Consider the following 25108-nt stretch of genomic DNA (forward strand, 5'->3'; position numbering starts at 1 on the left):
ATAGGTTTTGTTCTGCTAGGAGGATCAGAATAAGAAACACTAACAATATATAGTTTGTGTTTTATCAGTAATTAATGCTGAGGCATATCTCTACACTACTGTTCACTTCCACAATTGGCAAAGAATTTTATTTTCTAAGCCCCCCTTACCTTTCCATTTTTTTTAAAGATTTTATTTATTTATCTATCTTTAGAGGAGAAGGAGAGAGGGAGAGAAACATCAATGTATGGTTGCCTTTTGTACGTCCCCTGCTGGGAGTTGACCTGCAGGGAACTGGCCTACAACCCAGGCATGTGCCCTGACTGGGAATTGAACTGTGATCCTCTGGTTTGCAAGCCTGTGCTCTATCCACTAAGCTACGCCAGCCAGGACCTTTCCATTTTTTTAAAAGACTTTATTTATCTTCAGAGGGGAGGGGAGGGGAAGGAGAGAGGGAGAGAATTATCAATGTATGGTTGCCTCTCATACGTCCCCCTCTGGGAACTGGCCTGCAACCCAGGCATGTGCCCTAACTAGGAATTGAACCACTATCCTTTGTTTTGCAGGTCCGCGCTCAACCCACTGAGCTACACCAGCCAGTGCAAACCTTTCCATTTTTTTGTACACTCAAAATATACATGAAGACAACTAAAAATGTTTAATTATGCACAATTTTATAATGCAGATTATTAACAGAGAACAATGAAAAGGAATACTTAGCCACTTCTTGCATGATCCAGGACTTAGGATACTGACTCAATATTAAAAGCTGAAGCAAACTCTGGACGTCAGGACATGGAGAATGAGTGGTATTTCCCCAATATGGACATCTTATGAAGTGATATATGTATCCATATGATATAAACAATGTCCACAACTTCTCTACCTAAGAGTCACACACACTAGAAAATTAGTCTCATTCCTTCACAACCAGAATGCAACTTGACCCCTAAAACATTTCATTGAATTGACCCTCAGTGACTTTGGGTATTTCAAAACGAAAAACATCTATACAAGATGAAGATTTGGGATCACAGAGGATATTTAGTATACTAGGCCACTAGTTCTGATGGTCATTTCAAAACAGAAACTTGAAATATTTTGCACATTTTTGGAAAAAGTGTCCATACAACATTCTTTTGGATATATAAATGTTGCCACTTTTAGAGTAAAATCAAAGTGCTCTTCAGTCAGCCAGCTATCAAAGGCAACCAGGTAGCTACCACCAGCTCAGACAGCCATGCAATCGCCACGCGCCGGCGCATTCTTCCCCTTTCTGCTCTGCAGCACCTTGTGGCAGAAAGAGACTTAAGGTCACTGACAAGATTTAGAGCAGTGTGCATTGGGTAGGTTTCGTAACTGAAGCTTGAGAAGTTTTCGAGCCGGTGAGGAATCTAATTGTTGTGTGCTTCTCTTCCCTACAGAAGAAAGGAGAAAAAAACAAATAAGTTTCCATTGAATTCAAGTAAGATTTATTGAAAACATACTGTATGGACACTGCCAGACACTGAAGGGCATTACAATGACAGAGAAGAATCTCTGTCCTTAAGGAGATGACAGTCTGGTAGGAAAACCAGATGCAACTACAACCACACTATAACGTGGTAAATAAGAAAATAAGCCCTGGCTGGTGTAGCACAGTAGACTGAGTGCAAGCCTGTGAACCAAAGGGTCGCCAGTTTGATTCCCAGTCAGGGCATATGCCTGGGTTGTGGGCCAGGTCCCCAGTGGGGGACGTGAGAGGCAACCACACATTGATGTTTCATTCCCTCTCTTTCTCCTTCCCTTCCCCTCTCTCTAAAAATAAACAAATCTTTTTTTTTATGTAAGAATTATTTCTACTTTATCTTTTTTTAAATATAATTTTTATTTAATTCTTGTTCAAGTACAGGTTTCTGTCTTATAATCCCAACCCTGCCCGCCCCCCACCCCATGCTCCCCGCCTTCCTCCCCTTTCCACCCCCCACCCTTAGTTATTGTCCATGTGTCTTTTATACTTGTTCATGTGAGTCCATTCCCTTTTCCCCTATGATTCTCTCCCCTCTCCCCTCTGGGCCCTGACAGCCTGTTCCATATTTGAGTGTCATTGGTCGTATTTTGCTTGCTTGTTTGGTTTGTTTAGATTCCTGTTAATGGTGAGATCATATGATATTTGTCTTTCACCGCCTGGCTTATTTCGCTCAGCATAATGCTTTCCAGTTCCATCCATGATGTTGCAAAGGGTAGTAGTTCCTTCTTCCTTTCTGCAGCATAGAATTCCATTGTGTAAATGTACCATAGTTTTTTGATCCAGTCATTTACCGATGGGCATCTAGGCTGCTTCCAACTCTTGGCTATCGTAAATTGTGCTGCTATGAACATCGGGGTGCATAGGTTCTTTTGGATTGGTGTTTCAGGGTTCTTAGGATATACTCCCAAGAGTGGAATTGCTGGGTCAAAAGGTACGTTCATTTTTAGTTTTCTTAGAAAATTCCATACTGTTTTCCATAGTGGTTGTACCAGTCTGCAATCCCACCAACAGTGAACTAGAGTCCCCTTTTCCCCACAACCTCTCCAGCACTTGTTGTTTGTTTCTTTGTTTATGATAGCCAATCTGACTGGTGTTAAGTGGTATCTCATTGCGGTTTTAATTTGCATCTCTCTGATAGCTAGTGATATCGAGCATCTTTTCATGTGTCTCTGGATTCTCTGTATGTCCTCCTTGGAGAAATGTCTGTTCAAGTCCTCTGCCCATTTTTTGATTGGGTTGCTTGTCTTCTTTGAGTGGAGCCGAATGAGTTCTTTGTATATTTTGGAGATTAAACCCTTATCTGAGGTATCATTGGCAAATATGTTTTCCCAAGCTGTTGCTTCTCTTTTTATCTTGATACTGTTTTCCTTAGCCATGCAGAAGCTTTTAATTTTGATGAGATCCCATTTGTTTATTCTTTCCTTTATGTCCCTTGCTTTAGGGGACGTATCAGTAAAAATATTGCTGCGTGGAATATCTGAGATTTTCTTGCCAAGGCTCTCCTCTAGGGTTTTAATGGTTTCACGGCTTATATTTAAGTCTTTTATCCACCTTGAATTAATTTTGGTGTATGGTGTAAGTTGGTGCTCGAGTTTCATTTTTTTGCATGTAGCTGTCCAGTTCTCCCAACACCATTTGTTGAAAAGGCTGTCTTTACTCCATTTTATGTTATTGCCCCCTTTAAACAAATCTTTTTAAAAATATTTTTAAAACATTTAAAAAAAGAAAAGGTATGTATGGCAGTAATTTAAGGCTGGAGCAGGTCAGAGAAGGCTATGGATAAGTATAGTCAGTGTCACTTTGTGGATTTTTAAAGGATGCAAAGAGGAAAAAGGGCAATGGATATTTCTTCAATCTCAGATGCACTAAAATAAGACAGTTCGTTGGGATTTAATTCTTAGTCTACTATGCTTCTGTGGAATTCACATCTAGAATTTCCCATCAACTCTGAGTACTCACAACATAATAGTTATGGGGGGGGTGGGGAACAACCACTTGATGTGGGCCTTACTCTCTGAGACCATGCGCTGAGGGCACCCGAGGGGCAGTTTGGATCTGAAAGGTTATCCTTCTGGTCCCCTCAAGAGACATACTCACCGAGCTGTGCTGACATCTTCTGGAAGCACTGGGTACTTTCATCCATAAAGGCATGCAGCTGCCTCACTGATCCTTGCAGTTCGTCCATCTGCAGATGAAAGACAGCTGTGAGCTGCTTTGATGTTCCTCAAACACACGGGGCAAGCTTCTGCCCCGGAGCTGTGCTCGTGCTGCCCTTTCAGCCTGGGACGCTTACACCAGGCATCTTCTGTTTGCTCCTCCAGATCCACATTCCACTCCTCCACACTGCTCTATTCCCCAGAAGGCTGACCTGGGTAACTGCCAACAGGATTCCATGTCCTCTGAGTTCTGGGTGGGTGTGGCCAAGAGGGAGCCCGAGTGGGAGGGAGGTGAATGAGGTCTGGGTATTTTTACCCAGGCCTGTTCCAGGAAGGACCATTCTGAGTTAGCTGTGTCTCTCACCGAGGGTCATGGCCATCTCAAAGCAGCCATGCTTCCTGTCCTCGGGTGCCCTAGTAACTCTTCCTTTTCTCCTCTCTACAGGTCCAGGGGTAGTATGAGCTCAGCTGTCTCGAAGCCCCCGGTGCCTTATGGTTTCCCAATAACCACACTTCATCCATAGCCCCTTTACAAATACACTCTCCTCGAATTACCCTTTATTAACCCCGTTGATACTTGGAATGATACTCTTCTCTCAAATGTCCTCAGGGTTTACCTCCTCATTTCTTTCTAGTCTCTATTAAAATGTCACATTAGAGAGACCATTAACTGCTCTACATAGCAACCTGCTACCTGCTTGGTACACTCTCTCCATTACTCTGCACTATTAGTGCTTATCACCACATACTTGTTTTTTAAATTGTCTCTCCATGGTTCACCCAGGTAGAGTTAAATATACTTATCTCATCCCATTACACATATTCTCCAGGTCTTTTCATTTCCAAGGGTGACAACGTGGCAAAGCTGGTAACTGAACCAAATACAAACATGGCCCAACTCACCAGCAACTCCACACAGTCAAAGACTTTGTTCTGGCTCTGCAGTATTTTCTGGTAGTCAGGCTTTGTATTAAGAACCTCATTCTGGGAAGACCTAAGATATGCTGTAGGTTCCACTTCAACTTCAGTAATTTTTGTTTCGGTCGATTCTCTAAAAATAATAAAATAAAAAAAGCTTTCAAGGAACTTCAAAATCATTTTCTGGGGAAAATTTGAAAGATTACCCAGGGACAGAAACCTTCAATAAGACTTCATTAATCTGAAGCAATATTCTTCTACCCTACTGTAGACGTAGGCTCTACGGTACCCCCTCTTATTAACAAGGGGGTCTGAAACCATTGCCCAGTATTAGTGTTTTTATATCACTGGACTCCAAGAAATGCTAGAAGCTTCATATCAGTTGACTCCACCTAAACTGTAAGGTCCATTTACAAAAAGGACCCCTGTTGGGGTGGAGTAAAGCCAAAGCTTGCTATCCTGAAATCAATGTCTATGATCTTTCACCAAAAAATGCTGGGCCACTTTGATTATCTGAATAACTGAATATGATGGAGAGTTCATGAAAACTAATGACCCTTTAATAAAAGTAACTACTACAATTTACTGAATGCCAGACACTGCTAAGCACTTTCCATTTAAACTCATTTAACATTCACCAATGTGAAATGAGGTAGGTACTATTATCTCTACTTTTTAAATAAAGGTTTTATTTACTTTTAGAGAGGGAAAGGGAGGGAGAAAAAGAGGGAAACATCAATATGTGGTTGCCTCTCATGCGCCCCCTACTGGGGACCTGGCTTGCAACCCAGGCATGTGCCCTAGACTGGGAATTGAACCCACAACCCTTTGGTTTGCAGGCCATCACTCAGACACTCAATCCATTGGGCCATACCAGCCACGGCCTATTATCTCCATTTTTAAAGGAGGAACTTCAGTCTTAGAGATTAAGTGGCTTGCTCAAGGTCATAGAACAAAGCAGCAATTAGGGTATGAACAGAACAGACCACTTCTAGAAGCACTCCTCTTAACCAATAAGCTATGTCGCATTAAAAGTTTTTAGTCTGGAAAACATGGCTCACTTCCTCACATAACCATATCAAAATTACAGCTAAACGACAGAACAACCATCCTTCAGAACTGTTAGAAATCTAGCTGAATAGAAGTCCTACAACTATGGAATTAAAAAAGAAACCACATAGAGTCTGCGGGTGGGGGAAAAAAAGAAACCACATTGATACTGGTGTGGGGGGGAGACTTAAAATGGGCTGGCCCCACTCCCTTGTGTGGCAGATAAAAATCGGGAGGGATTACTCAGGAGCCAGGGGCCCCAGCCCCACGCTAGGTCCCTCAGCCCAGGATTCCAGTGCCAGGAAGATAAGTCTCCCTAACTTTTACCTCTAAAAACCGGTGGAGATTAAGGCTGTGTAAACTGGTATCCCAGGCAGTTCCTTTTAAAGGGCCTGTACACAGACACATTCAAACTCACTACTTTGGCAGCAGATTGAAAGGCATCAGAGACATACAGGGAGTAAATTAATTGTCCAGCATCAGGGCAAGAGCTGGGAAGCAGCGCTCTCCCTGACAAAGGTGCTGGCAAAGGCCACTGTTCCTTGTCTGAGCCCTCCCCACATAGAGCAAGCAGGTGGGCGCCATATCTGAGACTCCATCAACCTGGTTCACACTGCTTGCCCCACTCTGGTGATTCCCTGAGGCTCTGTGCCCCCCCCAGCTTTCAGGCCCATCCAAGCGGTGAAAGCCCATCCAAGCTGTTTCCAGTGGCTTTTCCATATGGCTTGTCTTGGCCCATGCTTCAGATTTTCCTAAATTCTCTCAAACAAGCAATATCTGGCTTCAGCAAACCCCAAGACCTGAACCTCTTGCTAAGTTGCCCCAGGCCCAAAACTAACAGTAGCCAACCTTGGTTCACAGCTTGGCCTCTCCTGGGGACCTCCAAGCCCAGCACAAGTAGCAGCCACCTGCAGATCACTCTGTAGCTTATGCAATGTGTCCCCAGACAGAATACAGGCAATGGCTGACCTTGGACAGGCCAACAGCAATCAAGGCTCAACTACAACAGGAGGGCGTACATGGCACTATGGTGGGCGCATCTCAAGTACCAGCTTGGGTGATAGCAGAGGCTGTGCCAGTGGACCCTATGGGACACCTACTACATTAGGCCACTCTACCAAGTCTGGGGGACATAGCAGCTCTACCTAACACACAGAAACAAACACAGGGAGGCTGCCAAAATAAGGAGACAAAGAAACATGGCCCAAATGAAGAAAACAACAAAACACCAGAAAAAAAACCTAAACAAAATGGAGGAGATGAACAATTTGTCGGATGCAGAATTCAAAGCACTGACTACAAGGAACTTAGTGAGGACCTCGACAGAATAAAAAAGATCCAGTCAGAAATGAAGGATACACTAATTGAAATACAGAACAATTTACAGGGAATCAACAGTAGAATGGATAAAGCCAAGAATTGTCAACAATTTGGAATATAAGGAAGCAGAAAACACCCAACAAAACAGCAAGGAGAAAGAATTTTTTAAAAATGAGGATAGGGTAAGGAGCCTCTGGAACAGTTCGAGTGTACCAACATTCACATCATGGGGGTGCCAGGAGGAGAGAGAGCAAGAAACTGGAAACCTATGTGAGACAGACTTACAAGTCAAAGAAGTGCAACATCCCAAACAAGATGAACCCAAAGAGACCCACACCAAACCACATCATAATTAAAATGCCAAAGGTAAGAGAGAGAGAAAATCTTAAAGGCAGCAAGAGAAAAGCAGTTAGTACCTACAGGGGAGTACCCAAAAGACTGTCAGCTGATTTCTCAGAAGAACTTTGCAGGGTAGAAGGGACTGGTAAGAAATATTCAAAGTGATGAAAAGCAGAGACCTACTTTAATCTTGTAATTACCAAGATTACTCTACCCAGCAAAGCTCTCATTTAGAATAAAAAAATAAATAAAGAGCTTCCCAGGCAAGAAAAAAACTAAAGGAGTTCATAACCACCAAACCAGTATTATATAAGATATTAAAGGGTTTTCTTTAAGATAAAAAATATGAACAATAAAATAGAGATAAATGCATACCTATCAACAACTGAACCTAAAAACCAAACCAAACCAAGTAAAACAGAAACAGAATCACAGATAAAGTGAACGTTTTGATGGTTGCCAGATGGGAGGGGGGACCTGGGGGTGGAGTAAAAAGGTGAAGGGATTAGAAAATACAAACTGGAAGTCACACAATAGTCATGGGGATGTAAAGTACAGCATAGGGACCAGAGTAGCCAAAGAAGACATATGAATGACCCATGGCCTTGGGCAACAGTGTGGGCATTGCCTGACGGGTTGGGTGTAGGGGGGCAAAGTGGGAAAAACTGGGACAACTATAATAGAATAAACAATAAAATACAATTTAAAAAAGTTTTTATCCTGAAACTGCCATCTTATACATTATCTATCTTCATAAACAGAACATGTAATGAGTGAATAAAAGTAACTGGTTAACTGTCAATGCCCACCTTAGGGAAGCTTTTCAAAACATAGTCCTCAAAGTGTCTATCTCTCTACTAAAAGGCCACTTCTGCAATTAGGGTTTTGGCTCCCATTCTACAGTTGGGTTCCTAGCTAAGATTCTGTTTGGAAAAAAAGCTTAAAATCACTTGCTCAAATGACCAACTAAATAAAAATCTAGCACTTTCCCACTTTCTTATGCCTTTAAGACCCAGGCACATATCCTCTTTCCATCACCCTTTCATGTCTTTGCATCTCCATGAAAGTGCTGCCCAGGGCTCTCTCCCACATCTGCAGTTCAAAGGCCATGAGCTCAGTGAAGTCCACTGACTACTGTGTTTGGCCCAGCCCCGGGTTTCTAGATAGAAGGTAGAGATGTGCCAGTCTCCCCCAGGATGTGTGATGGCAGCCAAAGACACAAAACACAGGCAGTTCTGTTTTTTTACTGTAAATAGTGATACCAACTCCTCTTCCCTTCCCTGACTCTCCATTTAAGGTCAGAGAGTACCGATATATATTTTACAGATCTTTGATGAGTTGATTACCCCATGAGAAAGGGTTCATCACTCAATTTGTATAACAGAACTGAAACCAATTCAAATCAAACTCCTCAAGGTAAAATGATAGCTTCTGGTTTTTCCAGTCATGGATCTAACCTGGATATGATCTCTTCAGCTTCCTTCTGATAGTGCAGCAAGAGCTGATCCCACGTCTGATGTTCTAAAGAAAACCTATAGAATAAAGAAAAAATCCTGTTCATTTTTGATGATCTCATTGTCTAGTCTGGCTCTAAGGTATGAATAAAAAGGTCATTAAAAGATTACAAACCATGACTGACTTAGAGGATATTATTAATAAAATTAAACATGAGTTCTTAAAACCTTTAACATCCTTACTCCCTAGACTCCCTTCTATGAAGCTGCCCGTCAGTTCAGCCCTAGGACCCACGCAGCCGTCTAACTTCAGTGCTGCTACACTGGCGGTCACACTCGAACAGGATGCTTATTATTCTCCCAGGTCTAGTTATTTTCCCCAAAGGAATTTACATTTCCTGACAAAGGTTCACTCATTTTCACTTACTTTGTTATGTATTCCTTCATCTCAGCCACTGATGTTTCCAAGGACAAATCTGATGCTTTTCTAGAATATAGAATTATGAGATTAACACACATCTTTCAAGAGCACTTGCTTTTAATATGACACTTTACATAACTTTAAAGGCAATAAAACACATCCAGAATATATCTTTTTAAAAAATATAAATATATTTATTTACTAATTACACAGAGACTAAGGGAATGGGGGAAACAGAGGGAGGAGGAGGGGGAGGGAGAGAAAGAAAGAGAGGAGGAGAGAGAGAAACATTGACATGAGAGAAACATCAATCAGTTGCCTTCCATACATGCCCCAGTGGGGGATAGAACACACAACCTAGGCATGTGCCCTGACTGGGAATTGAACCTGCAACCTTTTGGTTTATGGGACAATGCTCCAACTGAGCCACACCAGCCAGGGCCAGAATGTATCTTTCAACAATATTTACTCTTGGACTCTCACTTTTGTACTAGGTCTCATCTTTTATTTCTCTCAAATTCCAATTCACACATGGCCAGATGAACCCGTCTTAAAATATTCCTTTAACCCTGAATATCTGCGGTTTTCAATCTCTCAGCGTCCACATGATTTTTTAACCTCTTCCCCTTCCACTATCAAACCTTAAGATCTTTTAAGGCTCAAGAATGTTTTTTTCATATGACTATGTCTTCCTCCTTAAACTAAAGCTGTTGCTGGACAGGAGTTATATTTTACTTATACCAATGACTCAGCTCAGCTGGGTGATTAATCTTCATGGAAAAGCACTGAAAATGCCAAACTTTTGCAGACTACTTGGTACTCTACCCGACAAAGGCAAACAAGTTGTTCCACCTTTCATGTTTTTCTGCCAAGGCCTATGACACATAGCTGCCGCCACTGCTGGATGAGATGCAGCAGCCTATGGCTTACATATGCTGCATTAAAAAAGATGCTAAGTTGGCCCTGGCTGGTGTGGCTCAGTGGATTGATTGCTGGCCTGGGAAGCAAAGGGTCACTGGTTTAACTCCTGGTCAGGGCACATGCCTGGGTTGTGGGCCAGGTCCCCAGTAGGGGCCGTGGGAGAGGCAACCACACGGTGATGTTTCACTCCCTCTCTTAAAAAAGAAAAATAAAAAAAAAGATGCTAAATTGAACCAAAATATTTTTTAAATTTTTATTAATAAGAAAAAGCCTTGATTTTTTATTTAGCTTTCTGACTCTGTGCTTGTGCCTTCAACACTTGCGCAACAGTTTGCTGCTCCTCAGTAAGGAAAGCAGGCTTGATCCTGTGGCGGACGGATTTAGCACACACGTATCCACCGCAGGCCTTGTGACATGTTTTTGTGGTTTAGACAACCTCATTAGAACTCTAGGTCTCACAGCACGAGCTACCTGAAGTCGGCCTGGGCACTTCCACATGCAGATTTTGGCGCTTCCCCAACCTTCTTGGTGTAGAGGTAAACAATTCTACTACCAGAGGCTTGGGGTGGCTGAGCTTTGCTGCCCTGCACTTGGGGCGCTTAGGGTGGCCCCATATTGCTGGACAGCTTCCAGCGCATGTCAAGTGCTGGACCATTCTGAATGCCTGAAGACACGGCCTGTGGAAGAGTGAACCAAAGTATTTTCCATTTCCTAAATAGCAACGTTAAATCTAAAGATGGACAGAAAAGCAGACCTTGGCACAGTCAAAACTAAGAACTTTATGATGTAAGCTCTAGTGACTTGATGTATTGCGAGGCAAGGGGTAGAGGGCTGGGCCCCACCCTATACAGGAACTGACGGTGAAGGACTGGGATTTCTAAATTACTCTTAATATTCTTGTTTGTCAACAGCTAAAGAACATAATTGGCATGGCTAGCAAAGACCTGAAGAATGCTTTTCCTTTCATCTCTGCATGGCGAGTTCCTTCTCACCATTCAGGTCTTATAGGTCTCTCAGTTCAAAGGTCAATTCATTAGAGGTCTTCTCGGAGACCTAACTAACCCACTCTCTCAAATCACTATTACTGACAGCCTAGATCACTACCTTAAACCATGATCTATGTACTTGTTTGACTGTCTCTCCTACAAAGTGTATCAGAACAGAGAACTTGTTTGACTTAGTTATCACCTACATCTCCAACATCTAGAAAAGCCTGGCATGTAGAAGATGCTGGATAAATGTTTCCTATTTTTTAAAAGATTTTATTTATTTTTAGAGAGGGGGAGTGAGGGAGAAAGAGGGGGAGAGTAGCATCGATGTAAGTGACATCAATCGGTTGCCTCCTGTATGTGCCCCGGCCAGGACCGAACCTGCAACCCAAGCATGTGGCCTGGGCGGCAACTGAAATGGGGACATTTCCCTTTGCTGGATGACGCCCAGCCAACCGAGCCACACCAGTCAGGGCTGGATAAATGTCTCTTGAGTAAATGAACAACCAATTATAACAAAAGGTCTTAAAGTATAATTTAAGACAGGACAATTGAACTTACCCTTTTGAATCCTCAAAACATTTCTGTAGAGTTCCATTACTTTCTAGTCCGTCTGCAAAATGTTTCAATTCTTCAGAAAGAGAAGACGCTGGAGAGAATAAAATTACATGTTATAAAGAGAACATAAACTTTCACAGCAAGATGCTGATAAAGACATTAACACACTTAAGGTGGTCCCAGCTCCAGGTTTCCCTCTCATTCATCAAAAAAAGGGGCATAAATATGCAGTTTTTTTTCCCTTTGAGTAGGAATAGTAAAATGAAAGAATTCTTCTTCATAGCATTTATTGACAGTGTTGTTTTTTTTTAATACCTGACTGGTGAAAAAGCAGTTAAAAAGGTTTATCCATTGACATTTCATTCTTTTCAAGAGATGTGAGCTGCTAGCACTGAAAGGAAATCTATCGGAAAAATTAGGCAACAGAAAAGAATATAACAGAAAATGCTGAAGTCGAATAAAGAATTACAGGCAGCCCTGACTTATGTGGCTCAGCTGGCTGGGTGTTGTTCCGTAAAGCAAAGCGTCGCTGGTTAGATTCCCAGTCAGGGCACGTGCCTGAGTCTCAGGTTCAGTCCCCAGTCAAGGTGTATGCAAGAGGCAACTGATCAGTGTTTCTCTCACACATCGATATTTCTCTCCCTCTTTCTCCTCCCCTTCCCCCCTTTCTAAAAATACATAATATCTTTAAAAAAAGAATTATGGGCATAAGGTAAAAACAGTTCTTTGCTTACACCTTCAGGTGAAAAAATGAAGAAGGGAAAGGATGTTAAGTAGCTATCAAGATAGCCCTGGCATATCTATTCTAATTACAGTGATGGTCCAATTCTGAGATAATTCTTTAATTCTAACCCAAGGATATGCCCATTAATTCCTGAGAGAGAGGAAGAGAGAGACAGAGAGGAACATCAAAATGAGAGCACATCAATAGGTTACCTCCTGAATGTGCCCAGACAGGGGACTGAACCTGTAACCTAGGCCTTTGGCTTTATCAGGAATCGAATCTGTGATCTTTTAGTTTACAGAATAACACTCCAACTCAGCCACACAAGCAGGGCTGAGATAAACAAAAATTTTTATTTATTTAATTTTAGAGAAAGGAAGGGAGAGAGAAAGAGAGGGAGAGAAACATCAATGTGTGGTTGCCTCTCACATGCCCCCTTCCTGGGGACCTGGCCTGCAACCCAGGCATGTGCCCTGACTGGGAATCGAACCGGCAGCTTTTGGGTTCACAGGCCTGCGCTCAATCCACTGAACTATGCCAGCCAGGGCGATATACAATTTTAATTAACAGGTCTTGAGTTCATGTGTTTTCTAGGTTTTTAAAGTGGGTAACATTGAGTATTCTGACTCTGGATGATTTCATAGTTACTGAATGAAGAATAGCTACTTCCTAGAAAGCTAAAAATTAGTTCCTGGAAAAGAATATTTGTAACTTATATCATACATAAACAGCTAATTTCCTTAATGGAGTTACTATAAATCAATACGAAATGCCAACATGTCAATTTTCAAAAATGAGCAAAGGATATATGAACAGAAAGTTAAGGACATATTGTTCTAAATAATATTTAAAAATGCTCATTCTCGCCCTGGCTGGTGTGGCTAAGTGGATTGAGCATCCACCCATGAACCAAAGGGTTGCCAGTTTGATTCCTAGTCAGGGCACATGCCTGGTTTGCAGGCCAGGTCCCCAGTAGGGGGCGTGTGAGAGGCATCCACACATTGATGTTTCTCTCCCTCTCTTTCTCCCTCTCTTCCTCTGTCTAAAAATAAATAAATAGTCTTTTTAAAAAAAGGACGGGGTAAATCAAAAGACGAGGTAAATAACAGTGCAGAGAGTATTAATTGATTTTACTGTCTAATCGCTTGCAAAGGCAATATCTCTTCAGTGATATGTAAGAAGCTGGTGGCTGGTTGCCTCTGTGGAGAGGAGCTACAAATGGGCTCTGGGGTGGGAGGCAGGCTTACTTTTCACTTTTATACCTTCTGAACTCCATTAGCATATATTATCTTTTTAATGCAATTTCAAAAAAAAAGAAGGGGCTGGTTTTGTAAGGTAGCAGCTCCTGTAAATGGGGATCTTGAAAGTGGGGCCTCTACTGACTTTAACAGAAAGTACAGCTCAAGGTCAACACTCACTTGTCTATTAATAGCAACCTACCTTTGGCTCTAAAACTTTCAAGACTGAAGCCCTCAGTGTCCTTTAGGAAAGGTTCAAGTTTCTGAACAGAGAACTAAATAAAGAAAAGCATTTTTAGTAAACAACAACCAAAATTTTCCATGCCAGGCCCAATGAAGTTTGTGTAATTTTATGATGTTTAATAAATGTGAAGTAAACATGATATAATTTTTATACCTAAGGTTTTTAAAATAATCAAATAGACCAGGAAAATACTTTGTTGGTAAAACTATACATTTTGATTTTGGGTTCAAGACAAAAATGGTCATTTCACACAAATGACTTGCTTATCTAAACTGATATAATAAACAGCTAGCTATATAATACCAACTTAGTATATACTCAGACCTCAAATGTCTGCTTTAGCTTAGATTTTGACTTCCACTCACTTTAAATTACCATTATTTCCTGTCATTTGCTGCCAATGGCAACAGATAGTACACGGGGATTCTCTCACTGTTGGCTGCTCAGTTAGCAGCAGCAGCAGCAGCAGGAGCAGCAACGGGACGGAGAGCCTAGTCCAGACCAAATCAGCGCCTGGGATTAAATCTGGCTTCTACACTAGTCCCAGCTCCAGAGAAACATCTTTTAATCTTAACAGACGCATCGCACAGCACTGGGACTGTCATAGTAACAGTTTAAAAAAAAGGGCAGGGGTTAGGCCAGGCATAGCATCGTCCCACTATGTCAAGGTTGTGGGTTTGATCCCTAGTCAAGGTACATACAAGAAGCAACTAATGAATGCATAAATAAGCAGAATAACAAATCACTGTTTCTCTCTCTCGTATCGATCAATAAAAATAAATAATAAATAATAAAGGGAAAGAAGAAAAGCATTTCCCAGCCCTGAAAATCTCACCTGGAAGCTGGAAAGCAGGAGTGAGCCAAGCCGCTTGCTTTCTGCTAGATCCAGACTGATGGACCTGCTGAGCTCTAACACAAAGCACCACATTCAGGGAGCGGGACGGCCACGCAGCCAGCAGAGCGAGACACCTGAAATCTCCCTCCCTCTGGCTGCAGGCCAGCTTAAGGCAAGAATGCCCACAAGCAGCCTTCTCTAATTAAAGGGAGAATTCATACATGGTCACCCGTGATTTTTTCAGGATTACCAAGGAATGCGATTTTACCCATGTGTGCATCCTAGTTTTAAAGTTTTATGGACCTTTTATGTAATACATTAAAATCTTGTCTTTTAAACAAGGTGGACAAATAACTTTTTTGGTATTTTATATTCACTATTCAAAGAAAGGAGATGGGAATATTTGAGCATTTCTATGACAGGCCCTGAGGTGGGCTTTAAACACACTGTCTTAAGAGTCCTCTTATAATCTATGAGCTCCATTTTACAGATGGGGAAACTGAAGCTCAGAGGGGAGAGGACTTGTTTGAAGCCAGAAATTGGTGAAGCAAGAATTCAATCACAAGTCTGTCACCAAAACCTGTGTTTTTGCCAGTAATATCATGACATCTTCTATAATATGACCTAATGACATTAATGGTAATTTGTTGAACACTTATTTTAAAAGGCTTTTTATTGAATGCTATACACACCTCATTAAAACTTGAGGCAAGTATCTTATCTGTTCTATTTTACAGACAATGTCACTGAGGCACAAAAAGTGGGTAGTAGGTAACTCGCCTAAGGTCACATGGTGAAGCAGCCTGAATTGGACAGGCATTTTATATAATTATGCCACTGAATCCTCAAACAAGTACAGAATGGAGACACTGTTTTTCCAATTACATCCATTTAAAAACATCAGTTATTGCCCTGGGTGGCGAGGCTTAGGGGATTGAGCAGGGGCCTGCAAACCAAAAGGTTGCCAGTTCGATTCCCTGTCAAGGCCTGGGTTGTGGGCCAGGTCTCCAGTGAGGGGGGTGCAAGAGGCAAGCACACAACGTTTCTCTCTCTTTCTCTCTCCCTTCCCCTTCCTCTAAAAGTAAATAAATAAAATAAAAACATCAGTTATTATATAGCAAAGGAAGTTTACTTTGAGAATTTGAGAGATACATGTCTTTTCATCCTCTACTTTCAGCTGGTTTTGTTTTTAAAGTTCTTCTGTCTCCTCTCTTGCCAACTTCTCACTGCTGTTAGTCAAGAACAACTGAATACCTCCTGCCTATAACCAAAGAAATCTAGCAGGTGGCCAGGAATAACGGAGAAAATCAATCTTACTACACAGTGATTTTCTGTGACACAGATTTTCAGGTCCACGTGCTCCGGAGATAAAGGCTGGGGTAATCCTAGGGAACTTCTGATGCTTTCTGGGCACATCGATGGAGTAAAGCACATGAGCATAACTGTGGCAGCAATTTTCTGATATGCTAAAGGGCTGTTTTTACCCAGACTTCCTGTTAGACAGCAGGCCATCTGGAAGTGAGGTAACAGCTTTAAAATAATCACAATAGCTTAACTTTTGAGCTATTTACCACATGCCAAGTACTGTGTTATATATCAATTTGTTTACTACTCACACAATCCTGTAAAAATAGGTCTTATCTCATCCCACTTACTGAAAAGGACTATTAAGACAGAGGAAATAACCTGCCTCAGGTCATACAGCTTTTCCTGAAACGTGCCAGACTTCCCACATTAAATCCTGTGCATCAACGCTCACTAAAATGTAGTTATTATTACAAACGTAAACAAAATCACATTCAAATATGACGTGTCTAAAAACTTGGTTTTCACTCTAGATATTTTTACGAGTATCTTGCCTCTGAGATATTTTCAGTTATAAAGGCTGAAAGGTAGCAACCCATGTACCTTCCATTCCACTTTAGGACATGAAGCAGAAAGCCACGGGAAGAAATCTCGACACCTCTAATCCCAACAGAGGTAAGTGTTGGACAACTGTAAATCAGAACTTTTGTTCTTGGTGTAAATTATGATGGGCAGCTAGGTAATAATATGATGTAAAATCATGAATCGTGAACACTTACTAGGTGTTTGACACAGTACTCATCATCTTAGATTGTTCCTCTTTTAGACGAGGAAACTGAGACTCAGAGACGTGACGTGATTTTCTCAGTCACCTAGCTAATCAGTAGCAAAGTCAAGTCTGTCTCACCACACATTCTGCCCTACCTCACTGCCACATTTTACCTGAGCTGCAACTCCACTGTCCTATAGACACAGCACCCCACCTGTGATGCCCCGATGAAAGGGACGCAGTGACTTCCGCCTGTTCATTCCTTTCATACTTGCTCGCCGCCAGGACTGCCTTCTGTCTTGATGATGGGCAGACTGCTCTTGGGGAAACAAATGAAGGGACCTGGACTGAAGTCCTTCCTCGTGGCTGAGATCACAACTTCCCCCCTTTTCACAGCCAGTGTGAGTCCTTTCCTTTGAAACGCCTCGAGTCATCTCCAGGGAGGCAGATGATAAGTCACACACTTCCACAGGGCTGGGGTCTGATTCCGATGGATGAGCCTGAGTCTCAGATGTAACTGGTTCCTCTTGTAGCACTTTTTATAAAAAAGTCAAAATACAAGATCAAACGCACCACAACCAAGTTTTGATACAAAAAGATGGAAGAAGAAAACGTATGCCCCAGAACATGGAAACACTTTGGAAGCACCTGTGCAAATACGTGAATATGTGATTCCAACTCCACCAAGAGCCAGGAAAGCATTTGAGTGTAGTTGAGAAATCTGAACCCACGGTAAGAAGAACAATACTCACCTTCTGCAGTCTCTGATCTAGTCACCGAAATCATCCTGCGTGGAGAACCCTGAAACAGGAAAATGAGCTGATCTGTTCTAGGCATTTCAGCCCCTCTCGCGGGGGTTTTACCACACTAGAATACGCCTCGTGTTTTCCAGCCTCTCTTAATTATCAGTCTCTGTCCCATGAAATTTACCTACCTGACAAGGTCCAGCCCAATGCCGCCTCACCCACCACTTCCACAGAAACTATCAGTGGGATTGTCACCACCAGTTCACTAGAAACACTCATATCTCCATGAACACATAACCTATCTTATTGCCACATTATTTTGTGCTTAACTAGTCCCTAATTTCCTAATTCAGTCAATGGCATTGTGACCTAAGTGGTCTTCCAAACTAGAAAAATCACATCATCCTCTACTTTTTATTCTTAACTCTTCAGACCCCAAAATCCATCCATTCTACCTCCAACAGTCTCTCTAAATCTTTTTTACAATTAAATTATTAAAGTAACACTGGTTAGTGACATTATATAAATTTCACGTGTACAAGTTTATAATACGATGTCTGTATACTGCACTGTGTGTTCATTATCCTAAGTCTAGTCCTCTTCCATCACTATACAGGGCCGAGGGGGGCAAAGTATGTTTACAGTTGTTCGTATGGAAAAATACATTAATTAATACTAATACAACAATAAACTCTGTTTTGCATATTATCCCCTTTATCCTCTCCCTGTCCCCCTTCCCCTCTGGTAACCACAATTCTTTTGTCTGTGTCTATGAGTTTGACTCTAAATCTTTTCTCTACTTCTAGTTCCTAGTTTGTTTCAGGTCTGGTCATTTCCAACACCTCCACCCACCCTCCGCCCAATAATCTAACAGTCTGTCCCCTAGTTTTCCTGAATCCAATACTGCTCCTCTCCTATCCGTCCCTTAGACAGTAGCAGAGAGTTTTCCCGTGTATTCAACAGTTTTCATAAGCTGGTCCCAACCTACCCATCCATTCCTGCTCTCTCCTACCACTCCCCTTCCTTGCACCACATTCAAATCTTTGCACATATGGCCTGTACAACCTACTCATCCTACCCAAACTAGCTTAAATGTGAAGCTTTCACACCACTTCTCCTTGGCAGAGTTGGTTACTCCACCTCTTGGCCTCCCTAGCACTGGCTCCCAAGCCTGTTTCCAAGTCTGTCTCCCGAGCCAGACTGTATTTGTATTCCTAGTGCCTGTTACCAAAGACTGCCTGAGGCATTTCTACATCTGCCATGCTTACCCTTCCCTCCCAGCAAAAATCTGTAGGGAGGGGGGTTGCTTAATGAACATCTGGGGGGACGACGTGGAAAAGAGAACGAGAACGGATAGGTCAAAGATCTAAGTCTTTGACTATCACGGATTCAAGTCGAGGTGACCAGCAATAACTGTCATTAGTTAAGTTGCTTGTCAGATATATTATATGCCAGGACCAGTATTGCATGTGAGTGCTTTATTTGCATCATTATCTCATTAGCCCATTTAATCCCTTCCACAGCTCCATAAGCATTAATACTATCTCTCACCCCTCCTTGTAGATAGAGGAACTGAGGTTCAGAGGGCAGAAACCTGGCCCAAGCTAGTTAGGCACCCAGTCTGGGGCAGAGGCGGAATTCTGTGACCCAACTCAACCCTTCAGCCACTGTTCAGGAGTCTGGACCACTGGCTCTGCAGACATGTCAAGGCAGAGGCGCGGCCAGTCCTCGGGTTTCCTCTCGGCCAGGGTACCCTGGCAGCGCCCTGGGGCACCCCCAGTGCCCGCTGTGGGGTAGCGGCGATCGGCTTGGAGTGGGCCGAGGTCAGACGCCCAATGGGCAGGTGCGGGAGTGAGTGGGGGAGCGTCCGGGGAAAGGTATGCGACTTCCTCACCTCGGAGCGATGCCCGTCCATTCTGAAGCCTCCGTTCTCGAAATACAAGAATGCAGGTCACTCTCCGCGGCCACTGGTCAGCCCTGGACCCCTGCGCCTCTCGCTCCCAGCGTTATCCGCAGACCACGCCCTATACAACTGCCGCCGCTACCGAAACGCCCGCCAACTAAGCGCGCATGCGCGTCCAGCCGCCGCCGGGGCCGCGCACGCGCCCTCGCACCCAGATTGCCTGCCTCCTATAAAGCGCATGCGTAAACTAGTGTTTAACCCTTAGCAGACCTGCCGCTACGTCCGAATCCTTCTGCACCCTGAAGTGGCCGAAGTTACCAGCTGCTACAGGCCCGGAGAGACCCCTCCTAGGGCCTGCCACACCATCGTGATTTTAGCGCTCCACGGGGATAGAGCCCATCTAAGATGGGGAAACGGGCCCGGAGAGATACTGGCCAAAGGAATACAGCGTATCAGCATCCTGAGCTCTGCCCTGTCGCTAAGCCACGGTTCCTCCCCCCGGTATCTTCTTCAAGGCAAATATGTGGACTGTGTCTCCCAGGGCGGATTGGAGCTAAGTGCTCAGTTTGCTTCATCGTATTATACTCCTGCATTTAGCACTCTTTCTCCTCTGTGGTCCTTTTAATACATAAAGTTCGAGGACTGTTTTCCAGCCTGCAGAAACCCTCAAACTGCTTTCTGCTCCTTTGCCCGGCCCCATAGCTTCTTGCCTCTGCCGCTCCCTTGATCGCCATTCCCTCTGCCTGAGAAGCCCTTCTCTGCCTTTTTCCTGGCAATGTTCTCCAATTTTAAGCCTCAGGTGAGGACTCATCTCTCAGAGCCTTATCAGAGATCCCAGGATGAAAACCAGATGCCCCCGTCTGTACTCGCAAGATCCCAGCCTGTGCCTTTTTCACTACCCCTTGTTGGCTGGAGAGAGCAGGCTGCTTTCTCAGCACCCAACAGGACGCAATGAAAAACGTCTGTCCTCTTGCATGTGGAGTTCTTTCAGATTTGAAACCTCCAAAGGTTGACTTATGAGCAGTCCGGTCCACAACGTCTGAAGAAGTTAGGGCACAGCAGCTGGAGCATGACTGGTCATCCTTCCTTAGCAGCTATAGTCCTTGGAAACTTTTTTCTGATGGGAGGCAGAATTCTGCCTTGTTGGAATGTCCACCATGTGGTTCCAGCCTGCTGGCTCCAACAGCCATGGGAAAGCAGAGATTTGCTCTTGGTTCCCTGAATGTCACTTTCTGGGGCGTCAGTGGTACCCAGTTCTGTGTCCTGAGAACAAAACACAGTGTTCTCGTCCAGAGCTGGCCACCCTGGAGCACAGTGAGACTATATAGCTTAATGGAATCCAGGCCCAGTACTTCCTAGGACCATCTCCTTTCCCAGCTTTCATTTCTTCCACAGCTTCCTAATGCCCAGAGAATGTGGACATTTGTCCCCTCACAGGAGCCGTGTGATCTGACCCAGCAGCCTCTCCTCTTTCATCGTTCCCCATTCCAGTAACATCAGACTTCTTCCGGTTCCCTAGTTCCGCTCTGCTCTCTCCACTAGGTTCTCACACATGCTGATCCCTCTCCCCCAAACCGTCTCCCCTCAGTCTCTTGCCTACAACACACCACCATCCCCTTCATCTGGTCAGTATCTCAACCTCAGGGGCCAGTGCATGTATCTTTTCCTCTGTGAAGCTTTTCCTGAGATTCCTCTTGGCCCCCTGGGGCCCCCCTACCATTGGTGTATGCTTTCCTGTCTTCTAGGCCCTTCTCTTGTACCCTCAGTGCCTAGCACAAGCTGTTGTTAGGTCCTAAAAAAAAGAGACCTGTAGAACTTTAATGTGGTAGCCAGCTTCCAAGATGGCCCTTGAAGATCCCAGCTTCCTGGTATTCATGTCCAGTGTAGCCCCCTCCCACCTTGCATAGGGCTGATGTGTGTGACCAGTAAGACATTGCAGAAATGATAACGTGATTTTCAAGGTTTAGTCACAAAAGACATTGTGACTGCTACCCTGCTCTCTCACAGATCACTTATCCTGGGGGAAGCGCGCCCACTGTGCTGTGATATCAAGCAGCCTTGTGGAGAGAGCCACACTGGAAGGAACTGAGACCTCCTGCTCACAGTCAACACTGACTTGCCAGGCATATAAGCCACCTCACAAATGGGTCATCCAGTCCCAGTCAAGCCTTCACGTGACTGCAGCCTGATCGATACCTGACTGCAACCTCCCGCGACCCTGAGTCCCAGTACCCACGTCCTGAATTCCTAACCCACAGCATCTGTGATACATGTTTTGGAGTAATTAGTTATACTGTAATCAATAAGTAACTTGTGTCTAAAGTGTCCTTTTCCCCACCCCATGATGACATTTTTAAAGTCTTTTGTAGAAAAGTTCAATTCTATTTTTTGAGCGCTCTGCATTTGTTTTTCAGTGGTCATATCACATTTAGTGGGAGACTCTGAGGTGTCAGCAATCAGCAACAGAGAATATCTGCTGACCCCTCCCAAGTGGCCCCAAACCAGCCAGCTGGCTGTGGCATTCCCAGGGTGTGATCCCTCCTTTCCAGGCAACTAGGGGTGGGCTAGAGTCAAGTTTCAAATCTGCTGGGGGCCCCACCCACCCCATAAGAGAAATCGGAGGAGGCATGGGAACTGTTCATATGACATACTTTATTTCCAATCTACAACCATTAAAAACCCTTTGCAAGTTTACACTGTACAGTTATTCTCATGTCTGAAATAAGACATGGGGGGGCAGGGGGAGCTAGTGGATTGGACTATAGTCGTCCTAGCACCCAATCCAGCCAGGGAAGGAGCTTTTGGGAGAAAGGAGTGAGGAGAGGACAATGGACAGGAGAGGCAGTTTGGCCCAAGGATGCCCTTGGTCCCTTCCCTCCCGAAGACCTTTCCCTGGGCCCACGACTGCAGGGACCCTCCCCAGGAAACCAGGCTGGGCAGACAGAGGGCTTCACAGTATTGGCAGGGGCTGGGAGGGGCAGGATGGAAAAGGGACAGCTTCTGGCTCTTTCCCCCAGTTGCTGGGGGTCAGAGCTATTTTTTGGCACATCTACAAGGTCTCCTCGGAGGTGGGAGGAGGGGGAGCTGGGGATTTAGGATTCTCTTCTTGGGTTAGGTTTCTTTCTGTTTGAAGAGAGGCCATGAGCCTATGGTGAGGTTGCCAAGGAACAAAATGATCAGGGCTTTTCCTCCTGTCCCCCAGGACTGCCACCTCCTGCCTGGTTGGCACAAGCCTATACAACCTTTTGTGAAACCCAGACAAGTGGGAGAGGTGAGCAGAGCTGGAACCAAACCCGGGGCAAAAAAGGAAAAATACATGCCTTCTCCCCGATCTCCAGCCTCCAGGAAGAGAACACGTTTGTGGTGGGGAAAGGGCAGGTGGGGAGAGTCCCCAGTCTCTCAGGAGTCTGGAGGTTGGTGCTTCCCAGCTGTTCCTGGTCTGGGCCAGTTTCAGTCAGGTCAGCAGCTGGCAAACTATCATTTTATCAGAATTATCCGGAGGGCTTGCTAAACCCCAGCTTGCTGGGCCTCACTCCAGAACTTCGAATTCCATAGGTCTTGGGTGGTGCCAATACCTTGCACTTCTGGGAAGTTACTTTGAGAACCTCCAGGTACCTCATCCTCAGCAACCTGGTGCCTCAAGGCAGTAGTGTTAGGGAGCTGGGCCACAGGTGGCAAGGCCCAGCCTTAGAGGCACCAAATCCCCAGGAAGCTGCTAGGCATAGTCTTATGGTGAGCCCCCTGTGTAGAGAAGTAAATTAAGGCACAGACATCATGGGCAGAGCTGAGAGGCCAGGGTGCAGTAGAGAAAGGATGGTGATGCAGTATCCCTAAACATGAGGGATGCCCTGGGGCCCTAGGGATCGCCCTGGTGCTCATCAGAAAATTACATCACCACCTGAACTCGGAGAATTTAGGAAGTCTGCCCAGACCTGAGCCAGGTCTCCAGACTCTGGCTGAGGTTTCTCATCATGGAAGCAGTTCCAGCGTCACAAGACTGTGGTGTGACAAGGCAGCCAGGCCCTTATACCTTGGCCCTTCAAGGATACTTAAGGGAAACCAAAGCTCCTTTACTTGGGAGCTTTTGTCTCTCCCATTGACCCACTCCTGTCCCTTCCTGCCCTCCACCAGCCCACTGGACTCCACCAGCCTGGGGTCCAGTGGGTTGGTGGAGGACAGGAAGGGACAGGAGTGGGTCAATGGGAGAGACGAGGGATGATCCAAGGAGTATGAGGGAGGAGTGGGGAGGAGCCCTGTGCAGGGGACTCAGGCCCAGCACCATGTCTCCTTTGGTTCCTGACCCACAGGAACCAAACTGCAGATGCTGTTTGGGAGGGGCGAGGGGTAGAGCCAGGGGCAGCTACAGGTTCTTACAGGAAGATTGTTCTGGAGCTAGGGAGGCCCAAGGGATAGCAGAGAGAACAGTGGGATGTCAAGTGGACAGATGGACAGATGACCAGGTGGAGAAGAACCCAAGTCAGGCTGCGTCTCCTCAGTCAAAGCCATGCAGGACTGGGAAGGGGAGAGGAGGCCAGAAGTGAGGGTCCAAAGCACCCCCACTGCACACACTCCCCGTGGAAGGTGCTAGGTCCTTCCAGGAGGCCACGGACAGAGAAGAACATGACTCAAGGATGGGACTGGAGCTGTTTCTGGGCTGGGGGGTGGCTGGGCCCAAGCCCAATGAGAAGGGCTGGCAGGGCTAATGCTGGCGGAGGCATTGGAGAAAGGTGTCCTTCAGTGTGGAAAAACATGAAATAAAACATAACCCAGGAAAAACCCCCAGATCTGAACAGCACACATCAGAGTTGGGAAGCCACAGCCAAGGGCACTTCCCTGGTAAGATAGGAATGTGAGCCTGGGGACAGAGAGGGGGTTGCTGAGGGCTGCAGGGAAATCCATGGGAGGGGAGCATGCTGGGGAGGCCCTTGCAGGAGGGCTGAGGGTCCAGAAGAGGAAAACCTGCCCGTTGGTCAGGGCCACTGGGCCTGCAGGCGGGAACCAGCAGAGTAGAGGAAGCAGGAGAAAAGGAAGATTTGAGGGAGATGATACAAGAGAGCATGGAGAGAGGCGGGGAGCGAGCAGATAGCCCGGATAGAGGAAGAGGCACGACCAAGTTCACGGAATGGCAGGGCCGTGTCTTGATTGCTATTTGGGATGCAGAAACCTGGGTTCTGGTCCTGGCTCTGCCCCTAGTTTGCTGTGTGACCTTGGGCGAGTCATTCTCTTCTCTGGGCCTGATTCCCCATCCCAAAAAGTGAGAGTTTGACACAAAATGACAGAACGTCCGATTTGACTTATGAAGAGTTGCCCAGAAGAGGCAAATTCATAAACAGAGAGTAGAACGGAGATTGCCAGGGGCTGGGGCAGGGGGATGAGGAGTGTTTCGTGGATACGGCATCAGTGTGGGGTGATGAAAAAGTTCTAGAGATGGACATGGGCCATGGTTTCACAACACGGTGTCCTTAAAACGGCAACTGGGTTTTCTGTTATGTATATTTCGCAACAATTTTTCTAAAAGGGGAGGGAGTTGGTCCAGATGACCTTTCGGTCCACTTTCTATTCACTGAGACTAGTGAGGGGGTGTCCCCCTGGGTCAGGTCACTGAGGGGACAGGGAGTAGGATCAGACCACTTAACGGTTGAGTCGAGCCCGACGTTCTCCCAAGCAGACTCGCAGGCACAGCGCTGTATTTGGTCCTCACCACGGACATGTGAGGTAGAAGCGCATTC

General features: G+C 44.9%; 1 protein-coding gene across 2 annotated transcripts; it reads right to left on the reverse strand.

Moving 5' to 3' along the window:
- Nucleotides 1-622: 622 nt before the first annotated feature.
- DSN1 (DSN1 component of MIS12 kinetochore complex) lies at nt 623-19508 on the reverse strand. Of its 2 annotated transcripts, XM_037044002.1 has the most exons (11): nt 19371-19508; nt 17483-17531; nt 16945-17265; nt 14657-14730; nt 13780-13852; nt 11619-11706; nt 9154-9213; nt 8730-8804; nt 4549-4696; nt 3587-3674; nt 623-1397 (listed from the first exon to the last, which is right to left on the reverse strand). In XM_037044002.1, the coding sequence occupies exons 1-11, from the start codon at nt 19389-19391 to the stop codon at nt 1294-1296; spliced, it is 1101 nt and encodes a 366-aa protein (XP_036899897.1). In that variant the 5' UTR covers nt 19392-19508; the 3' UTR covers nt 623-1293. The 2 variants fall into 2 exon arrangements, with proteins under 2 accessions (XP_036899897.1, XP_036899898.1); XM_037044003.1 differs by lacking the exon at nt 16945-17265 and having other exon boundaries at nt 19371-19499.
- Nucleotides 19509-25108: the final 5600 nt, after the last annotated feature.

Source organism: Sturnira hondurensis, unplaced genomic scaffold (genome assembly GCF_014824575.4).
Source record: "Sturnira hondurensis isolate 20B ecotype Veracruz unplaced genomic scaffold, ASM1482457v3 Scaffold0004136, whole genome shotgun sequence".
Lineage (NCBI taxonomy): Eukaryota > Metazoa > Chordata > Mammalia > Chiroptera > Phyllostomidae > Sturnira > Sturnira hondurensis.